The sequence below is a fragment of the Hyaena hyaena genome, unplaced genomic scaffold (assembly GCF_003009895.1).
Source record: "Hyaena hyaena isolate Hyena2069 unplaced genomic scaffold, ASM300989v1 scaffold_113, whole genome shotgun sequence".
In the NCBI taxonomy this organism is placed as follows: Eukaryota; Metazoa; Chordata; class Mammalia; order Carnivora; family Hyaenidae; genus Hyaena; species Hyaena hyaena.
In genome coordinates, this window is record NW_024080745.1 from 226133 (window position 1) to 244606 (window position 18474).

General features: G+C 35.1%; 2 protein-coding genes and 1 long non-coding RNA gene across 3 annotated transcripts in view; 2 read left to right on the plus strand and 1 right to left on the minus strand.

The window, feature by feature from the left end:
* The window catches only part of PLEKHG7 (pleckstrin homology and RhoGEF domain containing G7), a 63732-nt gene extending 63213 nt beyond the window's left edge, over nt 1–519 (plus strand). The window contains 1 exon segment of the mRNA XM_039236621.1: nt 385–519. The gene's annotated coding sequence lies outside the window, so the exon portion shown is untranslated.
* Nucleotides 520–2854: 2335 nt separating this feature from the next.
* Nucleotides 2855–18474, minus strand: part of EEA1 (early endosome antigen 1) — a 120164-nt gene continuing 104544 nt past the window's right edge. The window contains exons 22-29 of the mRNA XM_039236606.1: nt 17015–17197; nt 12176–12361; nt 10441–10572; nt 9314–9499; nt 8130–8368; nt 7738–7858; nt 6769–6867; nt 2855–6053 (exon numbers count right to left, since the gene is read on the minus strand). Of these exons, the coding sequence (XP_039092537.1) occupies nt 5931–6053; nt 6769–6867; nt 7738–7858; nt 8130–8368; nt 9314–9499; nt 10441–10572; nt 12176–12361; nt 17015–17197 (1269 nt within the window). The 3' untranslated portion in view covers nt 2855–5930. The remainder of the gene's footprint in view (nt 6054–6768; nt 6868–7737; nt 7859–8129; nt 8369–9313; nt 9500–10440; nt 10573–12175; nt 12362–17014; nt 17198–18474) is intronic.
* Nucleotides 8247–18474, plus strand: part of LOC120234656 — a 79080-nt gene continuing 68852 nt past the window's right edge. Inside the window, exon 1 of the long non-coding RNA XR_005529154.1 lies at nt 8247–8303. This is a non-coding gene — a long non-coding RNA (uncharacterized LOC120234656). The remainder of the gene's footprint in view (nt 8304–18474) is intronic.

Here is an 18474-nt window from a genome sequence, read left to right on the forward strand (position 1 = left end):
TATTTATTAACAATAAGTTGAATTAAGAGGAGAATCTGGAAAGCAATAACTACTGTTAATGCCTAAGAATAAATAGGGAAAAAAAGGCAAAGAATGAGGACTAGACTTCAGGCAAGTTCCTAGAGAGGGAACCTGGATGGAATTGAGAGCAATTATGTCCAGGAGAAGACAACACAGATTTATGCAAGAGAAGATTTAGGAAGAAATATCTGACCAAAAAATAATATACATATTTTTTTAGAAAACAAAATCAATGATCATCTTCTAGGAATTTTTAATTATAAACCAACCCAAGAGGAAGGCAACAGGGACTAAGCAGTCTCTCAAGATTCCTTTTAAAATCCTTTGTATAAAGAACTAATTTACCTTTACATCTCATTGCAGGGAAAGACTGAGTAAATTAACATCAAGATGTAAAGCAGCTAAAGAATACACTAGATGCAAAGAACTATTAGTATTCCCAGTTCATCACAGCACCATTCACAATAGCCAAGTGGGAAAACCCTTAATGTCCATCAACAAATGAACAGATAAAGAAAACATGGCAAGTACATGCAATGGAATACTATTCAGCCTTTAAAAAGAAGGAAATTCTGCAATGTGCAACACCAGAGATGAACCCTGGACATGATGCTAAAAGAAGTAAGCCAGTCACAGAAGACAAATACTGTATGAGTCTACTGACACGGGGTATCTAAAGTAGTCAGATTCACAGAATCAGAGCAGAATAGTCATTGCCAAGGGAGGAGAAAGTGTCAGTGAGGTGAGATGAGGAAGCTCCAGAGGTCTGCCTTACAATACACTTAAAAGCTGTTGGGGCCCCTGGGCGGCTCAGTCAGTTAAGCGTCCGACTTTGGCTCAGGTCATGATCTCACGGTTTGTGGGTTCAAGCCCCATGTCAGGCTCTGTGCTGACAGCTAGCTCAGAGCTTGGAGCCTGTTTCAGATTCTGTGTCTCCCTCTCTCTCTGACCCTCCCCTACTCACGCTGTCTCTCTCAGAAATAAATAAAAACATTTTTAAAAATTAAAAAAAAGAATGGGGCGCCTGGGTGGCTTAGTCAGTTAAGCGTCCGACTTTCGCTTAGGTCATGATCTCGCGGTTCGTGGGTTCGAGCATCGCGTCGGGCTCTGTGCTGACTGCCAGCTCAGAGCCTGGAGCCTGTTTAAGAGTCTGTGACTCCCTCTCTCTCTGACCCTCCCCTGCTCGTGCTGTCTCTCTCTCTCTCCTAGAAATAAATAAAAATATAAAAAAAATTTAAAAAAAATAAAAAAAGAAGCTGTCAAAGAGGGTAGATCTCATGTTAAGTGTTCTTAACACAATAAAATTAAATTTTAAAAAGCATATGCTATATAAACTGAAGTTCTATAAAGCTCACAAAAGAACATATATAACATACAATCTAGCAAGTTCTTGAGGATATACACATTAAATTCTTCAGAGGGAAGCACATCAAAATAAAATGAAAAAAAAAAAACCACACTTCTGGAATTTTGGTTCCCAGGAAAAACACAGTAATAAACGATGGTACACTGAGCCTTCAGAAAAGTGTCTTTAAATGGTCACCTGGATACTAAGCGTAGATGAACAATGAAAGAAGGAATTACTTTAATATGTTTTAGTATTTCTTTGTAGTTTTGTTAATTCTTCATAATAATGAACGGAATGAAAAGGGAATGTCTTAAGCAAAATGGCTTTCATAATTTCTCTTGCAATTATGGGCTTTATTCCTAATTCTAAATTGAACATCAAAAGCATACCCAAAGTCTTCATCCATGTGCAAAGTTCTAACAATCTGTAAATAAGTACTAAATGGTTAATATTTGGTATTCTTTTTATTTTTATTTGAGAGAGAGAGAGAGAGAGAAAGAGAGAGAGAGACAGAGTGCCCGCATGAGCTGGGGAGACGGGCAGAGGGAGAGACTCTCAAGCAGGCATCACATTCGGTGAGGAGCCTGGTGTGGGGCTTGATCCCACGACTCTGGGATCATGACCTGAGCTAAAATCAAGAGTTGGAGGCTCATGAGAAACAATGAAATCTGGCCATGTGTAGCAACACGGATGGACCTTGAGGGTGTTATGCTGAGTGAAATAAGTCAGGCAGAGAAGGACAAATATCATATGTTTGCACGTATAGGAGGATTAGGAGGAACTTAACTGAGGAACAAGGGGGAGAAGAAGGGGGGAAATGGTGGGGGAACGGGAGAGAGGCAAACCATGAGAGACTCTTGAATGCTGACAAAAACTGAGGACTGATGGATGTGGGGGGGAGGGAGGGATGGGCATGGAGGAGGGCACTCGTGGGGATGAGCACTGGGTGTTATGTGGAAACTAATTTGACAAACTATTTGTAAAAAAAAAAAAAAAAAAAAAAGAGTTGGATGCTCAACCGACTGAGCCACCCAGGTGCCCCATGTACTCTTTTTTTTTAAGTCGACAAAATAATTTACAGTCACGGAATACATCTACTAGAAAGAAACATTTTTTTAATATCATCTTTAACAAATTAAAAAAAACAAAATCAACAATTCAATAAGGATCCTTCCATTTTTCTTTATACAGACGTGAATGCTGTTGTGTAGTTTATCAGTTACATTTATCATCGATAACCTTCCACTCACTGAGTTTAGAAATTACAGTATTTTCTGAGCTAAACTCTCTCACAAAATAAGGCACAACTACATGATCACAAGTAGTAAACACAATAAAAACAATGAATCCAAAACCTAAATAAGGAAATATTCATGCAAAAGTTTCTATAGAAACTATGAATATATGATCCAGTTCAAGGAAGTACAGAATGTCATATACATAACAGCATCATGTTACAATAAATCCATTACTTCTACACAGAAAGAACTTAGCTATTTCCAATTCTATTTTATACAATTTTACATAAATTTAGTAAGTTTATGCACAATATTCACATCTGCAACCATAACAAATTGATCATTAAAATTCAGGCAAAGGGCAATTAAGACACGATAATGTGTGACACATTATAATTACAGAACACCGTTCTTCAAGCTCATGTCTAGGAATACTAAATTGATGGCACATTTAAATCTTATGGATCAAATCATCCATGGTTTTACAGCCAAAGTGCATTAAAAAAAATTGCTATAGTCAAATAGGTCATGAATATCAAAATATATGATCATAATCTGCTCTCCACTTAGAAGCTAAACATTTTTATGCAAATGCAAAGTTAAAAAAAAAAGTGGCTTCAAAGTTCTCAAAACTAGAAAATAATCTTAAAGCCTTTCTAAGAGAGATGGGAAACTAACAAATTTGGCAGTTACTATTTAACATTACTGTGAGGAGACTATCAAACTAGCTAATTCCACATTAAGAGGTAGTTGAACAAAATGTTATTTGTACACTGCATTGAGGTCTTCGTGTTTCCCTCACTTTTCTTCAAAATGAACTAATCCTATGCCAGCAGCTCTGTCTTCTTCCTATTAAAAAAAATCTGTAGGTATAGTTTATTGTACTCTAACCCAGCAAAACCTGATTTTAATTCACATTTCTATGCTGGGGTTTGGACTCTATTAACACGTGATGCCAATGGGCTTTGCATTAGAGCCAACAGTTGGGATGCGTGACCTCTAACTCTCTGATAAATAGTACCAGCAAACATCTAAAATGTAGAGCCAGTAAGAACTCAGAAGATGACTTTTTAATTAAAAAGAAAACCCTATTTGTTACCGAAACATGTTAAATTAGTGAGAGTTAATAAGCAAAAAAAAAAAAAAAAAAAAGGTTCATTTCCGATAGCACGAGTAGCCTATGGTAAATATGGTAAATTATTCAGGATCTATGAAATGAGATTTAGTTACATGAAAACCAGTGATTACTCTAACACATACGATTTTATTTGTTGTCCTCCTGAGAATTTTTTTGTGAATATGTGGGTGGGTGGGCAAGATGGGAAAAAGGCATTCAGTGCACCCGATTAGGAGATGAAGTGAACAAATACTCTAATCTAGAATCCTCATGGAGTTTTACTATCTTAAAAAAAAAAAGGCGCTGTGGATATCTGTTTTTCCAACATAGAAAGTTTCTAAGTTTCATATTAAGTTCCTTATATGTAAAAGTGTAGAATGGAGACTATTTGAAAGGCTTTACAAGTATATGAAAATGCATAAACAATTTTAGCTCAGTTTCTATTTCTTCCTTATGTGTGCTCAAGGGTGTGTGTCTGTGCAAATCTAGGGACACAGTCAAGTCCTTAATAGCTACTGACAGCAGGATTTACTTAAATGAGTTTTTAAAAATAATTAAATATCACAATCTCTTCATTTATATGTGTTACAGGTAAAGCAGAAACATAACTTTATTTCAGCATGATATCTGAAAGCAAGTGTATATTATAAACTATTGCAAATATTAACTCCCATTCTTCCTTATTCTCACCAGATGGTTACATTGCACAAATGTGTAACTTTATATTTTTCTCTAGAAAACCAATATTAATGACCTCTCTACAGATGTTTCCCAATTTGCCAAATTAATAAGACAATGATAAATTAAAGTTCAATTCCATTGTTCAGGATACAAATAAGCTAACTTTTAATTATCCTTAATTGGCCATTCTGTTTCAGTTCTGATGATAACTTTGGGATTCTAAAAAATATTTGTTTTTGGTGATCTTCTATTTTCCACCCCTTACTTCAAAGCAATTTCACAACAGTATTTTTGCAAAGTAAAAAGACTTACCAGTTAATATGGAACCCCAAATTCATAACCATTTTAAATTGAAGTCAAATTCACAACTTTCAAAAATGTTTCCCTATTAGGTAAGAAGATGTAAAGTAGAATATGTAATGTCTCCTTACCATGTGTATTCGTTTTCACAGATAAGACTAGACCGCTATCAGTTACTGGCTTTAAGATGCAAAATTATAAAACTATTACAGTGAAGCTGAGCTATGGTTGGAAAGCTTAAACCAAAAAAAGGGACGAATAGATCCATTAAAAAAGCAAACTCAGATTCTCAAAAATGCTGGAGAGACAATATGAGGGTATAATATAAAGGCTGACCTCCGAAACCTTCCTACTTCCAAGAAACCGACAATAGAACCATTATAGAATTTCTATTATTCATCCTCCAACTGGAGGGTGAGGGTGGGTAGTTTTATAGAATTCTTAATTAACAATATGTGAGATCTTAAAAATGAGATAGAAAAAGACAAAGAAAAATTGACCCTAATCTTTAAAATACAACCCCAGGATAACCATAAAGTAAGCAAACTGATTTTACAGAGGTTTTCATAAAATCTACCCAAGAGAATTTAATCAATACAATATTGTTAAAACAAAAACCATGTTCAAATTCATGGTTAGTACATATTTCAACATAAACTGTATTTAGAACACTTGAGTAGTAAATTTATAACATAACAATGCAACTGAGCTGTGGACCTATATATAAGAAAAAAAGAAAGTTTTATAGATCTGTGCATGACTTCACAAAGAGAATATTTAATATAATAATAATATAATGTGCTATTGTGCAACATATATGATGTGATAACATCACCCATGTACATGTTTGTATACTAAATTTGGGATAAAGAAGTACGCTACGGAAGTATATATTCATGTCATTTGTGAACATTGAAATTATATTTAAAAAAATACATTGCTATTTTCTGTCCAAAGTTTATTTACATTTCATTGGCTAATTCTAAACTTGGCATGAAAGCTGTTCCAGGGGTTAAATGGAAAAAAGTAATGAAAGATGAGCCCAAGTCTCACAAAAATAGAAGAGTTTTACTTGATATTGATAACATTCCAAAATATATGAAGTCTAATTTGGTCTAATATTGCAACCACTGTCCAAGTCAAATAGTAGTCCAAGACCTCTATTAAGTGCATTTATTAAAAATCTAATGCTAGCATGGTACTATTCTGAAGTTGTGATAACCCATTATCCTTGCAAGTCATTGAAACACGCATCACAGACACGGACAGGCTTCTTGGAAGAAGGAGTTAAGGCATTTTTGGCTGAACACTCGGCACAGAAGATATTTCCACATTGTCTGCAGTGATGCTGTAAATGACAAAAATTAAACAATTTCAAGCATAAAAATGACACCAAAAGTATAATGAGATACAGGCATACTGCAAACTGCACTGTGAAGGTATATTCACTTTCAAGGGATCAGTGTATTATTTAATATTATTAAATATTAATGTTTTTTAATATGTCAATTTATTCTCTTAATCTGAATGCTTTCTATTTCTCAGATACTATGCCAAACATCTGATCTGAAATTCATCACGAATTCTCAAAAGAACCTTAAGAGGCATTTAAAAAGTGATAATAAAGCACCTCTATCAGCTGAAAACCATTTCTATTTGCGAAGTGTTTCAGGCATAATTTCTTCAATAAGAATGAATATAAACTTGAAACATCACATGGTATTATTCAGAATAAGTATTTTTTAATCTCTGCTTTTTCTTTAAAATAACCCAATGATGACTAAAACACAGGAGTTAAACATATGGCCCACTTGTTCAGAAAATGATTATTCCAGAGAGTAACTCAGTAGGAAGGCAACAACTATATTTAAAACTAAAATTCAAATCCATATGCTGACCAGAAACTAGACTGCATTAAATTTAATTATTCTATATAGTTTTAAAGTTAAGCAATAAAAAGAAAATTTTCTTAATTTGTCAAACACAAGATTTTGATCATTAAAACAAGAATTGATACCGAGAAATAAATCTAGAACCACAGCAATATGAACAAAATCATTTACCCGTCTCACTGTTACTGAAAAGCCTTTCCCACAGGCCATACAGTTTTGTACTTCATTGTCTTCAGCCCACTTCCTATTCAATGCTTGTGTGTGTTTGATCTATTAGGAAAAAAAAAAAGGTGTCCATACATTATAATATTCAACATTTTAAAGAATGATGGGTAATTTCTAATTCGGTGCCCAAGTTTCACAAAATTTTGACTTATAGGCACCATGGGATAAAATTTTAAAAATCAGAAATACTTTGGTTGGCTTCCGTTGTCAAAAGTTGCTACACTCTTAAGTCTGAATGACAAAAAAAAAAAAATAAAGTCAAATTTTAATCCTCAAAGGTACTGGTAATTTCTAATCTTTGGTAATTTCCCATCCCTTAACCCTAGTGATCAATCCTTCCTATTACCCTGAGCACACATTCAGATTACTTCTTTAACATATAGTGACTCTATTCCTTGATGTTCCTGAATTTTCCCAGAACTAACAATTCATGAATGACAAGGCTTTTTAACTGATCTAACTGATCTCTGGGGTCTCTCAGACAAATTCTTTATCGCTTTTGTTCAACTATCCATAACACCTACAATACTGCTATACAGACAGTAACTATTCAAGAGTTATTTATTAAATATAGGAGATTTTTTTTTTTTAAAGACTGAAACTATGCTGCGGCACCCGGGTGGCTCAGTCGGTTAAGTGTTCAACACTTGGTTTTGGTTCAGGTCATGATCTGCCATCTGTGACATTGAGCCCCATATCGGGCTCTGTGCTGATGGAGCGGAGGCTGCTTGGGATTCTGTCTCCCCTCTCTCTGTTCCCGCCACACCCCCCCGCCCCTTGCTCATGCTTTCTCTCTCTCTCAAAATAAAAAAAAAAACTTAAAAAAAAAAAAAAAAGAAAAAAGACTGAAATTATCCTTTTCACTAAGAGTTAATTCTAGACTGAGAAGCAGCCTCACGTGCCCAGATGACCTACCTGAAGGGACTGATTTTCTCTGCCCAGCTCCTGCACCGCTGCAGTTGTATTATCCAGCTTTCTTTGCAATTCTAGTACTTTGGTTTGAAGTTTTTCTATTTCACCTTCTCCTTTAAGACATCTAGAACAGATTGCAAAGCGACCATTAATTTTTTAAAAAATTATCAAAGATCCTTCTAGAACAGAGATAATAAACTACTTTATAACTTCAAATATAATACATTAATTTCAACTATCTGATTGTTTTATGGGTTAGTTTTTAAATGGCTACATAAATACCTGTGGGATCAACGTACTTTTCTCAAGACTCTTCTATTTTAAAAAATATGGAAAAAGACAATCTTCTCATCACTTAGAATGGAAATAAACTAATTTTACTAGACATCAATCACCTTTCTAGTAGTGCTCTTCTTTCATCCTGATTATTCTGAACTGTGGCTTCTAATACTGCAATTTCACCCCGTAGGTCATCCGTCTGTTTCTCAAGCTCGCTGACTCTGCGTTGACTGGACTGCCACTCCTTCTTTACGGTGCCCAAGTTTTCATTTAACGCTGTAATCTGCATGGTAAGTTTAGCTTCATTTTCTTCATGCTTCTTCATTCCTATCTCTTTTTCTTTTATTTCGGAATGCTGAGAAAAGGAAGAACAGTGAGGAAAAAACCTATTCCAAAAGTAATGCAAAATAAATTTAAGTTAGCTGTTGAATTTAAAATACTGGCAACATAAATACTACTACTTCTTCAGGAAAGAAGGCAGGAGAATGTATTCATCTCATACTAATAAAATCGATTCCACCAACATCTGTGTTTATCTGAGCTGGCTCAAAGGCCATAATGCTGAAATGATGGTTAGCAAGCCTCTTAGAAGAGCAATTAACATAAAGCAATTTTTCCTTTTCTCCACTAGAGCAGGGGAAGAACACACAGTTAGGGATAGCAAGATGCCCTCGACACAACGTTGGCATCTTTAGTCTCAAAATCCACATGCACCTTTTTCCTCTATCAACCTGCCAAAAAAACAATTACAAACCCTTCAAATCACTGTGTGAACTTGAAACTGAAAATCCTCAACTAAAACACTCAGCCCTCGAGTTATGTGGGGATATTTGGACTTAATTCAATAGAGGAAAGCCAGATGCTTCCCATTCTGGCACGCACAATTTAGGGAAGGAAAAGTAGACTTTGGTCATCAAAATTCCACCATGAAGTTTCCGTTCTCCCTTATCAATGCTCACTTTGACCAAACAAATGAGTTTTTCATCATTAGCATTCACGCCACTTACCTCAATCTACATAGTTGTGGGTTTGTTTGTTTTTCTGGCACTAAAAGCATGTTTATTTTTTATGAATTATGTTTCATTGAATTTTCACTTCTATAAACCAAAATATGATTACAGACTAAAATATTTCCAGTCACATATCAGCTATTTAAACAAATCAGGTCTCCTTTCTCAATCAAAGAGTAAAATGCCAGGTAAGAGCATTTAAATCCTAACTTCTAACTAGAAAAATCCTTTCACTGGACTGACTTACAAAATCTATTACAAAACACACTCCCCACCGTTAACTTACTGACCAGTTTAGCTTCCTTCTCAGTAAATTCTTTCTTCAGCTCTTCTTCTTCCTTTTTCACCTGCTCTTTTAGCATTTGCTGGTTCCTCTTCTCCTGTTCAAGGGCTGCCTTCAGGGAATCTACTTTCCCTTGAAGCTCTAGTTTCTGCTGAATCAAAAGCTGTTTGGCATCCTTGAGATTTGTTACCTCCTATTGAAAAATAAGGTCAAAACTAAATGATCCTTTATGGTAAATATTTCAAAATGTAGCTGAAGTTTGTTTAACAGTCATAACAATATAAATGAGTTTTAGCCTCTTCTGAGATTCTTAAAGTTCAGTATTTGAAACTGGTTAAAAAGATGCAAGATTATTTACTTCCTGTTCAACAATCATTTACATTCAAGTGACACTTTACATACGTGTTTTGATTAAATTATGTGAAAAACTTCTACCCCTTATTTTCCCTCTCCTCACTTAGAAAGCATTTATTGGTCACCACTGAGGTATCACAAACTGTGTTAGGTCTTAAGGATGCAGATAAAGATGAATTATATACATTACCTGCTTTAAGAAGTCAAGTGTGTAAGAATATACTGGCATAAAGAGATAATTAATTAGAAAGGAAAATGGAAAGTATTCTGATAGACATAAAAGATGTTATTGAGAGCACTCATGAGAGAATCTAATCTTTGAGAAAATTAATAACTTCTTGACAAAGTTATTTTACCAAAGCAAATGATAGACAATTAGTTTCTTCAACTGGCACCCTAGTTACGCTTATGAAAGGAAAAATGTTCCAAACAGTTTTATTAAAAGGTTTTAGGAAGGAAAAGCAACTGAAACAGAATACCCTAAAAATCTTCATTCTAAGCATAAGCATAATTTTCTAAGTCAACAGCTCTGTTGATTATCATCTCAACAAACCTAAACTTTTAGACCTACTTTGCTTTATTCAGTAATCTGAAAACAAAAGTAACATAGTTTCAACATATGTCTCTAGATATTACGCAAATCGGGATGAGAGCAAGAGTATTTGTCAAAACAACAAAACTGTCTGGCACATAATAGGTTCTCAGTAAGATATACATACATTTTTATTTACATGACAGTCATACAGTACAGTAGGAAGAACAATGATTATCTTAACATACCTTTATGCTTTCTTGCTTGTGGGACTTGAATTCTTCACTCAATTTAGCAATTTCTTTTTCCTGTCTACACTTAATTTCCTCTATCTCTGCCAATTTAGATTTTTCATTTACTAGTTCTTTTTCTTTCAGTGACTGTAGAAAAATTAAAAAATAATTTTAAGTAAATACTTAACTGAAAATTAATGTCACAAAAATAACTGCTACTATTTATGACACAGTCTCTGCTCCTTTCTCCTAAGTTAACATGAGCAAACTATTTACCTTCACTTGCCTCTGTGTCCTTATTTATACAGTGTGAACAATTAATAAGATCTTTATGAGCATTAGTTACCATTAATACTGTGAAATGAATAGTGCCTAACCAAAGTAAGAACACTATAAAATTTAGCCAAACTATCATTTTTATTCTTATTAATGCTATTATAATTATTACTATTATTACTAATAATGTCTTCATTTAATGCACCTAGCTAGTAGTGTCATATAGTACCTAATTTAATATCTATACCTATACCAAATAGCTTTTTAATCCTTATTTGATAAGGAATAAAGGTTTAGAGAAGTGAAATAATCTATTGGAGGTATAGTCAAAATTAAACATTTCTGACTGATCTAAAGCCCTTGCAACAAAGACCTATAGAGCTATAGTTCCCTCAGAATTTTCAAAAACCAAAGCACAAATTATGAATATCATACCAGCTTTAACACCTCTACTTCCCCACAAAAACATCCCCTATTTTTTTTTTAATTAAAGAGACTTTCAGGAATTGCACAATTAAGACAGACCACAAACTTGTTTAATTATATACTTTAGAATAACATTTTATCAGCTAATGGATATATATATTTCAACTATGAAACCAAAAATAAAGTACTTCCTAGAATCTGAATTTCTCTTTCATCTAGCATCTTAAATTTTAAATGTAGTTAATCGTCATATAATACAGGCTTCTAATTTTATTTTTTAAAGTTTATTTTTATTTATTTTGAGAGACAGACAGAGAGAGAGAGAGAATCCCAAGCAGAGTCCGCACTGTTAGCATCATGGGGCTTGAATTCACAAACCGTGAGATCATGCTGAGCTGAAATCAAGAGTCGGATGCTTAACCAACTGAGCTACCCAGGTGCCCCAAGGCTTTGAACTTTATAATTCAGCATCATTTATGTAAAATACACTCCCACTTCCCCTAGAAAAAGTTGCCTCTAAATTTTAAGAATTATAAGAAGAAGAGGTGCCTGGCTGGCTTAGTTGGAAGAGCATGTGACTTTTGATCTCGGGGTCATGAGTTTAAGCCCCATGTCAGGTGTAGAAATTACTAAAAATAAAAATAATAATACATAATTTAAAAAAACAATAATTTTCAAAAAGAATTATAAGCATAAAAATTATTTCTAGACTTTTTAATCTCATTCACATATTTAAAGAATGTTATATAATAGCTGTGGAGCTACGATACCGGTTTTTAAATAACCATTGTGAAGTCTATGATGTGAAAACAATTTGTTTGTAAAAAAAGAGCAGTAAGAAAAATGAGTAGAAATGACCAGAGGGCTATTAAGAAGTACTTCCTGGCACTAACATTTCAATTACCACCGTGTTATAGCAGAAACCAGAAGTGTGACTAAGGAGAGCTACTGAAGTAAAGTGACGCCTAGATTGGGAAGTGGTCTGACTAGGTGTTTTCTAAAGAAACTACAACTTTCAGATTCTAGATTCAGTTAGAAAATGAAATACCTTTTCTTTCTGAATATCCTGTAGTGTTTTACACTGCTCCTTCAACTGCTGCTCTTTCTTTGCCAAATCCTGCTCCAGGGTAGCCGTGGCACTCTTTAGTTCCTGAATTAATTTATTTTGGTTTCCAATTTGATTTCTGTTTGAAATCAAGTCCTCCTGTGCTAGAGAAAGCTTCTCTTCTACAGACTTACAAAAAAAAAGTTTCCCCAAATTATTACGTATTTTTTTTGTTCAGCAAATTTCAACAGAAACATAACAGTTAGCATCAGTACAGTAGAAAGCAATATACTATAAGAGGTTAGCTTGTTAAGCCCTTCAGTAAGGTCATGTAAAAGAAAAAGAACACTAGACAATTAACTATCCTGCATACAAAAAAGTTTAGTGTAAAATATTTCACAAAAGTGACGGATTCCAAAACCTCTAGAAACAGTCTGCAAGTATTATTAGCTAAGTGATATTAAGCAATATCAAATAAAAAGGGATCATATCGAACACATTCGGAATATATGAAAATATATACGCATATGTCTCTTGGCATGCTGAAATCCTTAATAAATAAATAGTTTTTGTCTTGGGGGAAAAAACAACAACTGTATTTCACACCTGCAAACCTGACCAAGTGAACCAAAAGAAGAAAGTCAACCAGATATACGGGGTTCTATTTCTGAGAAGGCCATCACCCCAGCCTCTTCACTTCCTATCTATGTGGCAAAAGTAGTGTTGTCAGTTAATGCTGCCCACAGTTACTAATTGTTCTAATGCCCCAATATTTTAAGAAGCCAAAGCTGGTGAAAAGGGCAAGCTTTCTGACCCATTAGATTTCAGACTGGGGTAATATGGTAACAGGTGGCAGGAACCCTGCCACTCTCTGGTGCAACTGCAAAGAATCCGAAGGGAAGGAAATGAACTCCAAGATGCTCTTCCACCATTTGGAAGAAGTTCATCTTTCTTATTCTGGAGACACAGTTCCTTTGAAAAGGAGGCAGAAGATATAATTTAGGAAGAATTCCTGCTGGCTAGGCTTGGCTATAGTAAGCATTCGATGAAAAAATAAATAATTTTTAAATGAAGACCTTATTTAAGGGGTTTCTCAACGTTCCTTAAAGAGACAATGTATTCCTTACTAATAAACCCAGTTCAGAAGTCTTTCAGATGTAAATGAAATTTGATTTCCAGTGGCTTCCAGTAAACACTAAAAATCCTAAGGCTTCTTTTCAAAAAATCCTAAAGTCATCTAGTCCTCAGCTAGCCAAGCTGCTAGCATTAATTGAGTATACTGGTAAGGTAGACACGGAGGTAGAAGACAGTCCTTAACTTGAAGAAGCTGACTACGTAGCCTGAAAAACAGAACCACCATATAAAATGGAAGCTGTATGTGGCAGAAGAGCACTGGCTACATGCCGAATGCACAGAAAACCAGCGATTGTAAGAACTTTCCCTGAAACGTATTTACATGAGGCTCCATGGTACATGTGGGAACTAACATAAGCATCAAAAGGGGTGAGAGTGATTTCAAACAAAGCTAATAGTTTGACAAAGCCTGGCCTGTATGGTCTATAGCAACTGTTATCAGGTAACAGAGGTCCTGATCTAACACTAAAGAACACCAAGGCTTGCTAGAGGCTGAAATTAACAGCTCCCCCAATCTCTGACCACAAGAATTCCAAACTGCCCATGGTTTAAGTAATACCCAATAAAAATTTTAACTTCCAAGACCCAGCGACAAAATCTTTAAAGTCAAGCTCAAAATCTGGACTGTTCTTTTCCGAAGATACCAAGACATATTGCTCTACCTTGTCTCTGAATATTCGTCAACGCCTTTCAGTGATACACTGCCAGGTATTTTAAATATTCCTTGATCTTTCTTGTTACAGGCCATGTTATTTCCATCTGCTCAGCGTATCTTCCTTTAGGGAACTCCCCTCTCCCATCCAACAGTTTTGCGGGCCTATCTTTAACCCATTTACTCCCACTGGAACAAGCAAATCCCTGAGTAGATCAACTACCAGTCTTGACCCTGAACATCACAATCACATTACAGTAGTGTAGCTTAGTGTTCTGTGGTAGCTATTATGTTTTGTCGGCTCAACAATTTTTCTCTTCTTTCAAAATTAATTTTTAAAATTTTTATTCTTTGTTCTTGATGTCTGATTAAATGACATAAGGAATAGTATAGGCTAAAGATTTATATTTAATTCTAAACTTATTATCCTAGAATCTTACAAAATTTACATTTAAATTACACTTCTACCTTTCTTCAACAGCAAACAATAGCACACAGCATGGCCCTTTTGAAATATACAGTCAACAAACGTTAAGTATTTCATAAATAATCCAGCAGATGGGGCTAAAAGCATAGATCAAGCCAGCCCGTCTTCCACTCTACTGGTGTCTCGATGTACAAGGTCAGCCCACAGATGGCAGCCTTGACTTAGGTAGGTGTCATGTTACAAAGTTCTTGGCCTCTTCCCTTCTCTCTTAAGTGCAAGAAGATCATTCATCACTGAAGCAGAAGAAAAATAATGGCTGATAACCATCTCTTACTCTGGTCAATAAATATCATTTGAAGTTCTCTGGGAATTTACTTTTTTTTTTTTTTTTTTAAACTTCCTAAGTAGTTCAGATACTTCTCATTTTGGAAACATTAATAATACAATTTAACAATATTCTACTTCATATTTAAAAATCCTAGTGATAATAAGAGGGTAAAGGGCTATGAATAAGAAGAACTGAGATCTAACCATGGCTCTGTTATTGTGCAACTCTGGGTCTGTCACAAACCATGCCAGGCCACAGTCTTGTCTGCAAAAGGAGGCTTTGACTAGAGGACCTCGCCACGCCTCTTACAGTGGAAAAACTCCTCAGCGGCCTTGACTCTCTGCCTTTCTCTTTTTGTCCATGCATTTTTTTCATGTATAAATTTATTAGTATACAACATAGCTTTCAAGCATAATAAAAACACTTGTTGGCTTAATGAAATAATATTGAGCTAAAAGATCTAAGTCCTGTCACCATGTAATGCTCTTGAGCAGGTAATATTTCTGTTTGAAAAACCAGTGTGATTTCTATAGGACTCGTACAATCAATCATTAAGGCCCATCTCCTTGATCAGCTAACTGTCCTTCTAATACAGCCACACTCTCCATCCTTCCTGGTGCTGCCCACACCACCATCACGTGCACCTGGATCAAGTGCTAAGTCTCCTCTGCAGTCTCCACACTCAGCCCTGTTGCTCCACAGTCCATTCCCCATCCTCCGCCAGTCACTGGCCTAACCTACAGACGGGAGCACGTCTCCTCTGTGGTTCCCTACTGCTTTAACATTAAAGCCCAAACTCTTCCACAGACCTTCCCTGATTTTAATAGTGTTCTAAAGAAAAATAAAAAAGTACAAAGAATTTAAAGCTATTTAGAAAGCATAGCAAGTAAGGCATTTTCTAATTGTCAGGTGGTATTTTTTTTTATAACAATTAGCCATCATGAAAATTCTTTGCTCCAAGTTTCCTATTTCTTTGTCAAATCATTAGTCACCCTAGTTCCCTCAGTGCCCTTGCAGCTTGTCTGTATTTAGCCCTCCTGTTTCATCATGTCTCTCCCATTAATCTCTTCTGCTCCATCCTCTTGAACTTTAAGTCTAGTTCTAATCAATTCATACCCTGATTAATGGAATTTGTGGAGGAAGGGAGACAGCCTCTTCACTATCCCTACCTCTTGTCTCCCCAGGTCCAGTCCAAGCTGCCTATTAAACCTCTTCCCGGCTAAGTTGTCCAAAGCATTGTCGTCTTCATTTTATTCCTCTGCCCAGACTCTTCATTCCTCTCTCCACCCCAAAATATAAAGTTGAATGATCCTTGCTAAGCATCTAAGATACATCACAATTTGATCCCAATCTTTTAAAATCTGTCCTCCAAACACAAACCAGCATGCTTGCGACTGGTAACTGCCTCCTGGCTTTGCTCATTCCCGCTGCAGTACCTTTTCTCAAATGTGCCCCTGAGTGAAATGACCTTCCTCAGGACTCTCTATATCCAAATCCTATATATTCTTGAGCACCTGTTCAAGTCCTACATCCTTCATAAAGCCTTCCTTATAACAGCCTATGATAAAATACAGACACACAATATTTATGTTATATATAAATATCCTGCGATTTTCAACAAAATTTTTCAATAATGTACTTTAAATTAACAAATTAAAACAAAACAGAAAGGAAAGAAACAAAAAGCATAACATTTCATGATGACAAAAAAGAAAGCTCTAGCTGAATCTTGTGGGAGAGAACACAAATGTTCCATTTACCTTAGAGAACTCATACTTTAATAACACTCCATAAAAATTATTTATCCTTTTTCCATATTCTCTATTTTAATAAACATGCAACTTTAATCAAACAGAATTGTCAAAAACAAGGTTCCTATATGTTTAGATAATTACATTAAGGTTAAGTTTACTTTGAGCTACAATCTCTTAATTTTAATCGTTAGACATTGGTAGTCTTGGGAGATTGACCAATATAAAAACTAAAGTCAAAGTTATCTTTTTACACTTATAAGAAGACAGCAAAGTCTTTAGATAAGCTAATAACGGAGCAATTAATGTATTTCCAAATTATTTTACTGTTACAGATGTTATTCTTAAATGCTTATATTTACTTATATGTTTTGTTATAAAACAACACAATTTCATTTTTAAAAGCATGTTACTCCAAAAATAATAATTTACAGAAAACAAGCATGATATTCCACAAATACTAACATTCCCTTGTCCATTTGGTCTCTAACCAATCATTTAATGAATGCCTAAATAACTTACTGGGCTTTTATGATATATTTTACTATACCTTAAGATCTTGCCTTGTGGCAAGAAGTTCAGATTCCTTCCCATAGAAATCAGATTGAAGCTGTTTTAGATTTTCCTGACTTTTTTCATAGGTATTTTGTAACACTGACATTTTCTCTTTCTCTGCTGCAAGTTCCTGGGCTGCTTGTGTTGACTGCTGCTGTAATTTATTCTCCAGCTCTGTCTGGAACACACAATAGTTATTTAGAACAGCGTGCATGTCACAAAACAGTTACAAGCATAAAATGAAATCGATACAAGTAAGAAGATCCCTGAGAACAAATTAAACTGTATTAATGCCCCAAAAAAACCTTGAAGATTTACAAAATACAAAGTCCAACAAGTCCCAATTTAAAAAGCAAAAAAAAGCATTTCACTGGAAAGTCCCAAGTATCAATTTCTCAGGAGACTGAGAGTAACAACCACATTCTGATGGAAGATACAGTGCTAGATGATTTAGAAGATGATATAATTTACGGTTGAACTAAGGGAAATTTCTATAGGAAAGAAATAAAAACATCATTACTGCATTCAAGTATATCATTTCTATTCCCTGAAATTCTAGAATAACTTAGGAAATTTCTACAAGATATGTTTATTAACAACAAAGCAGAAAAAAGAAATTTTGCAAAGGTCTGACTCCTCTAAACCCTAAACTTGTCTTTAGTCTTCACGAAGACTCAGAAGATATACACAATTTATGACATGATTAAAATATATGTGTGCATAGTATGAAAACAAGCACTGGCTTTTAAAATAAATATACTAACTCAATGCAACTTCTGTTTAAACGACCAGTGACCCCTTTGTTCCAAAATCCACTGTTCATGTCCTTGTCCACAGCTTACTTTACCTCCCAGCAGAACTTAAAATAGTTGATGATGTTCCCTCCTAGAAACATTGTTCAACCTGGTTTCCAGGGCACCTTGTATTTTAGGTTCTCTATCTCATTGGTCATTCCTTCTTAAAATCTTTTATTAGCTCTTCTTCTTCTGTTTGATCTCTCAATATTGTAGGCTGCCAGGGTTCTGTTCCTGACCTTCTTTTATTCCATACACAGTCTCTCTCTACAAGATCTAAACTATACTCATGGCTTTACATATCACTTATGGACAAGTGACTCCTGAATTTGTGTCTCTAGCCCCAGTCTCTCTGCCTGAACTCTGGGGTCATTAAAACCAAGGACTTCCCTGACATCTCCATTTCAGCGACTGACAGAGATCTATCTCAAGGAGAACTCTTGATTCCTGACAGCAACGCTTCTTTCACCCAATAACTATGGCCATCTATCCACTTGCACAAGCCACAAATGTAGAGTTATTCTTTTTTTTTTTTTAATTTTTAAATGTTTATTTTTGAGAGAGAAAGGACAGACAGACAGAGCACAAATGGGGGAGGGGCAGAGAGACAGAGGGAGACATAGAATTCGAAGCAGGTGCCAAGCTCTGAGCTATCAGCACA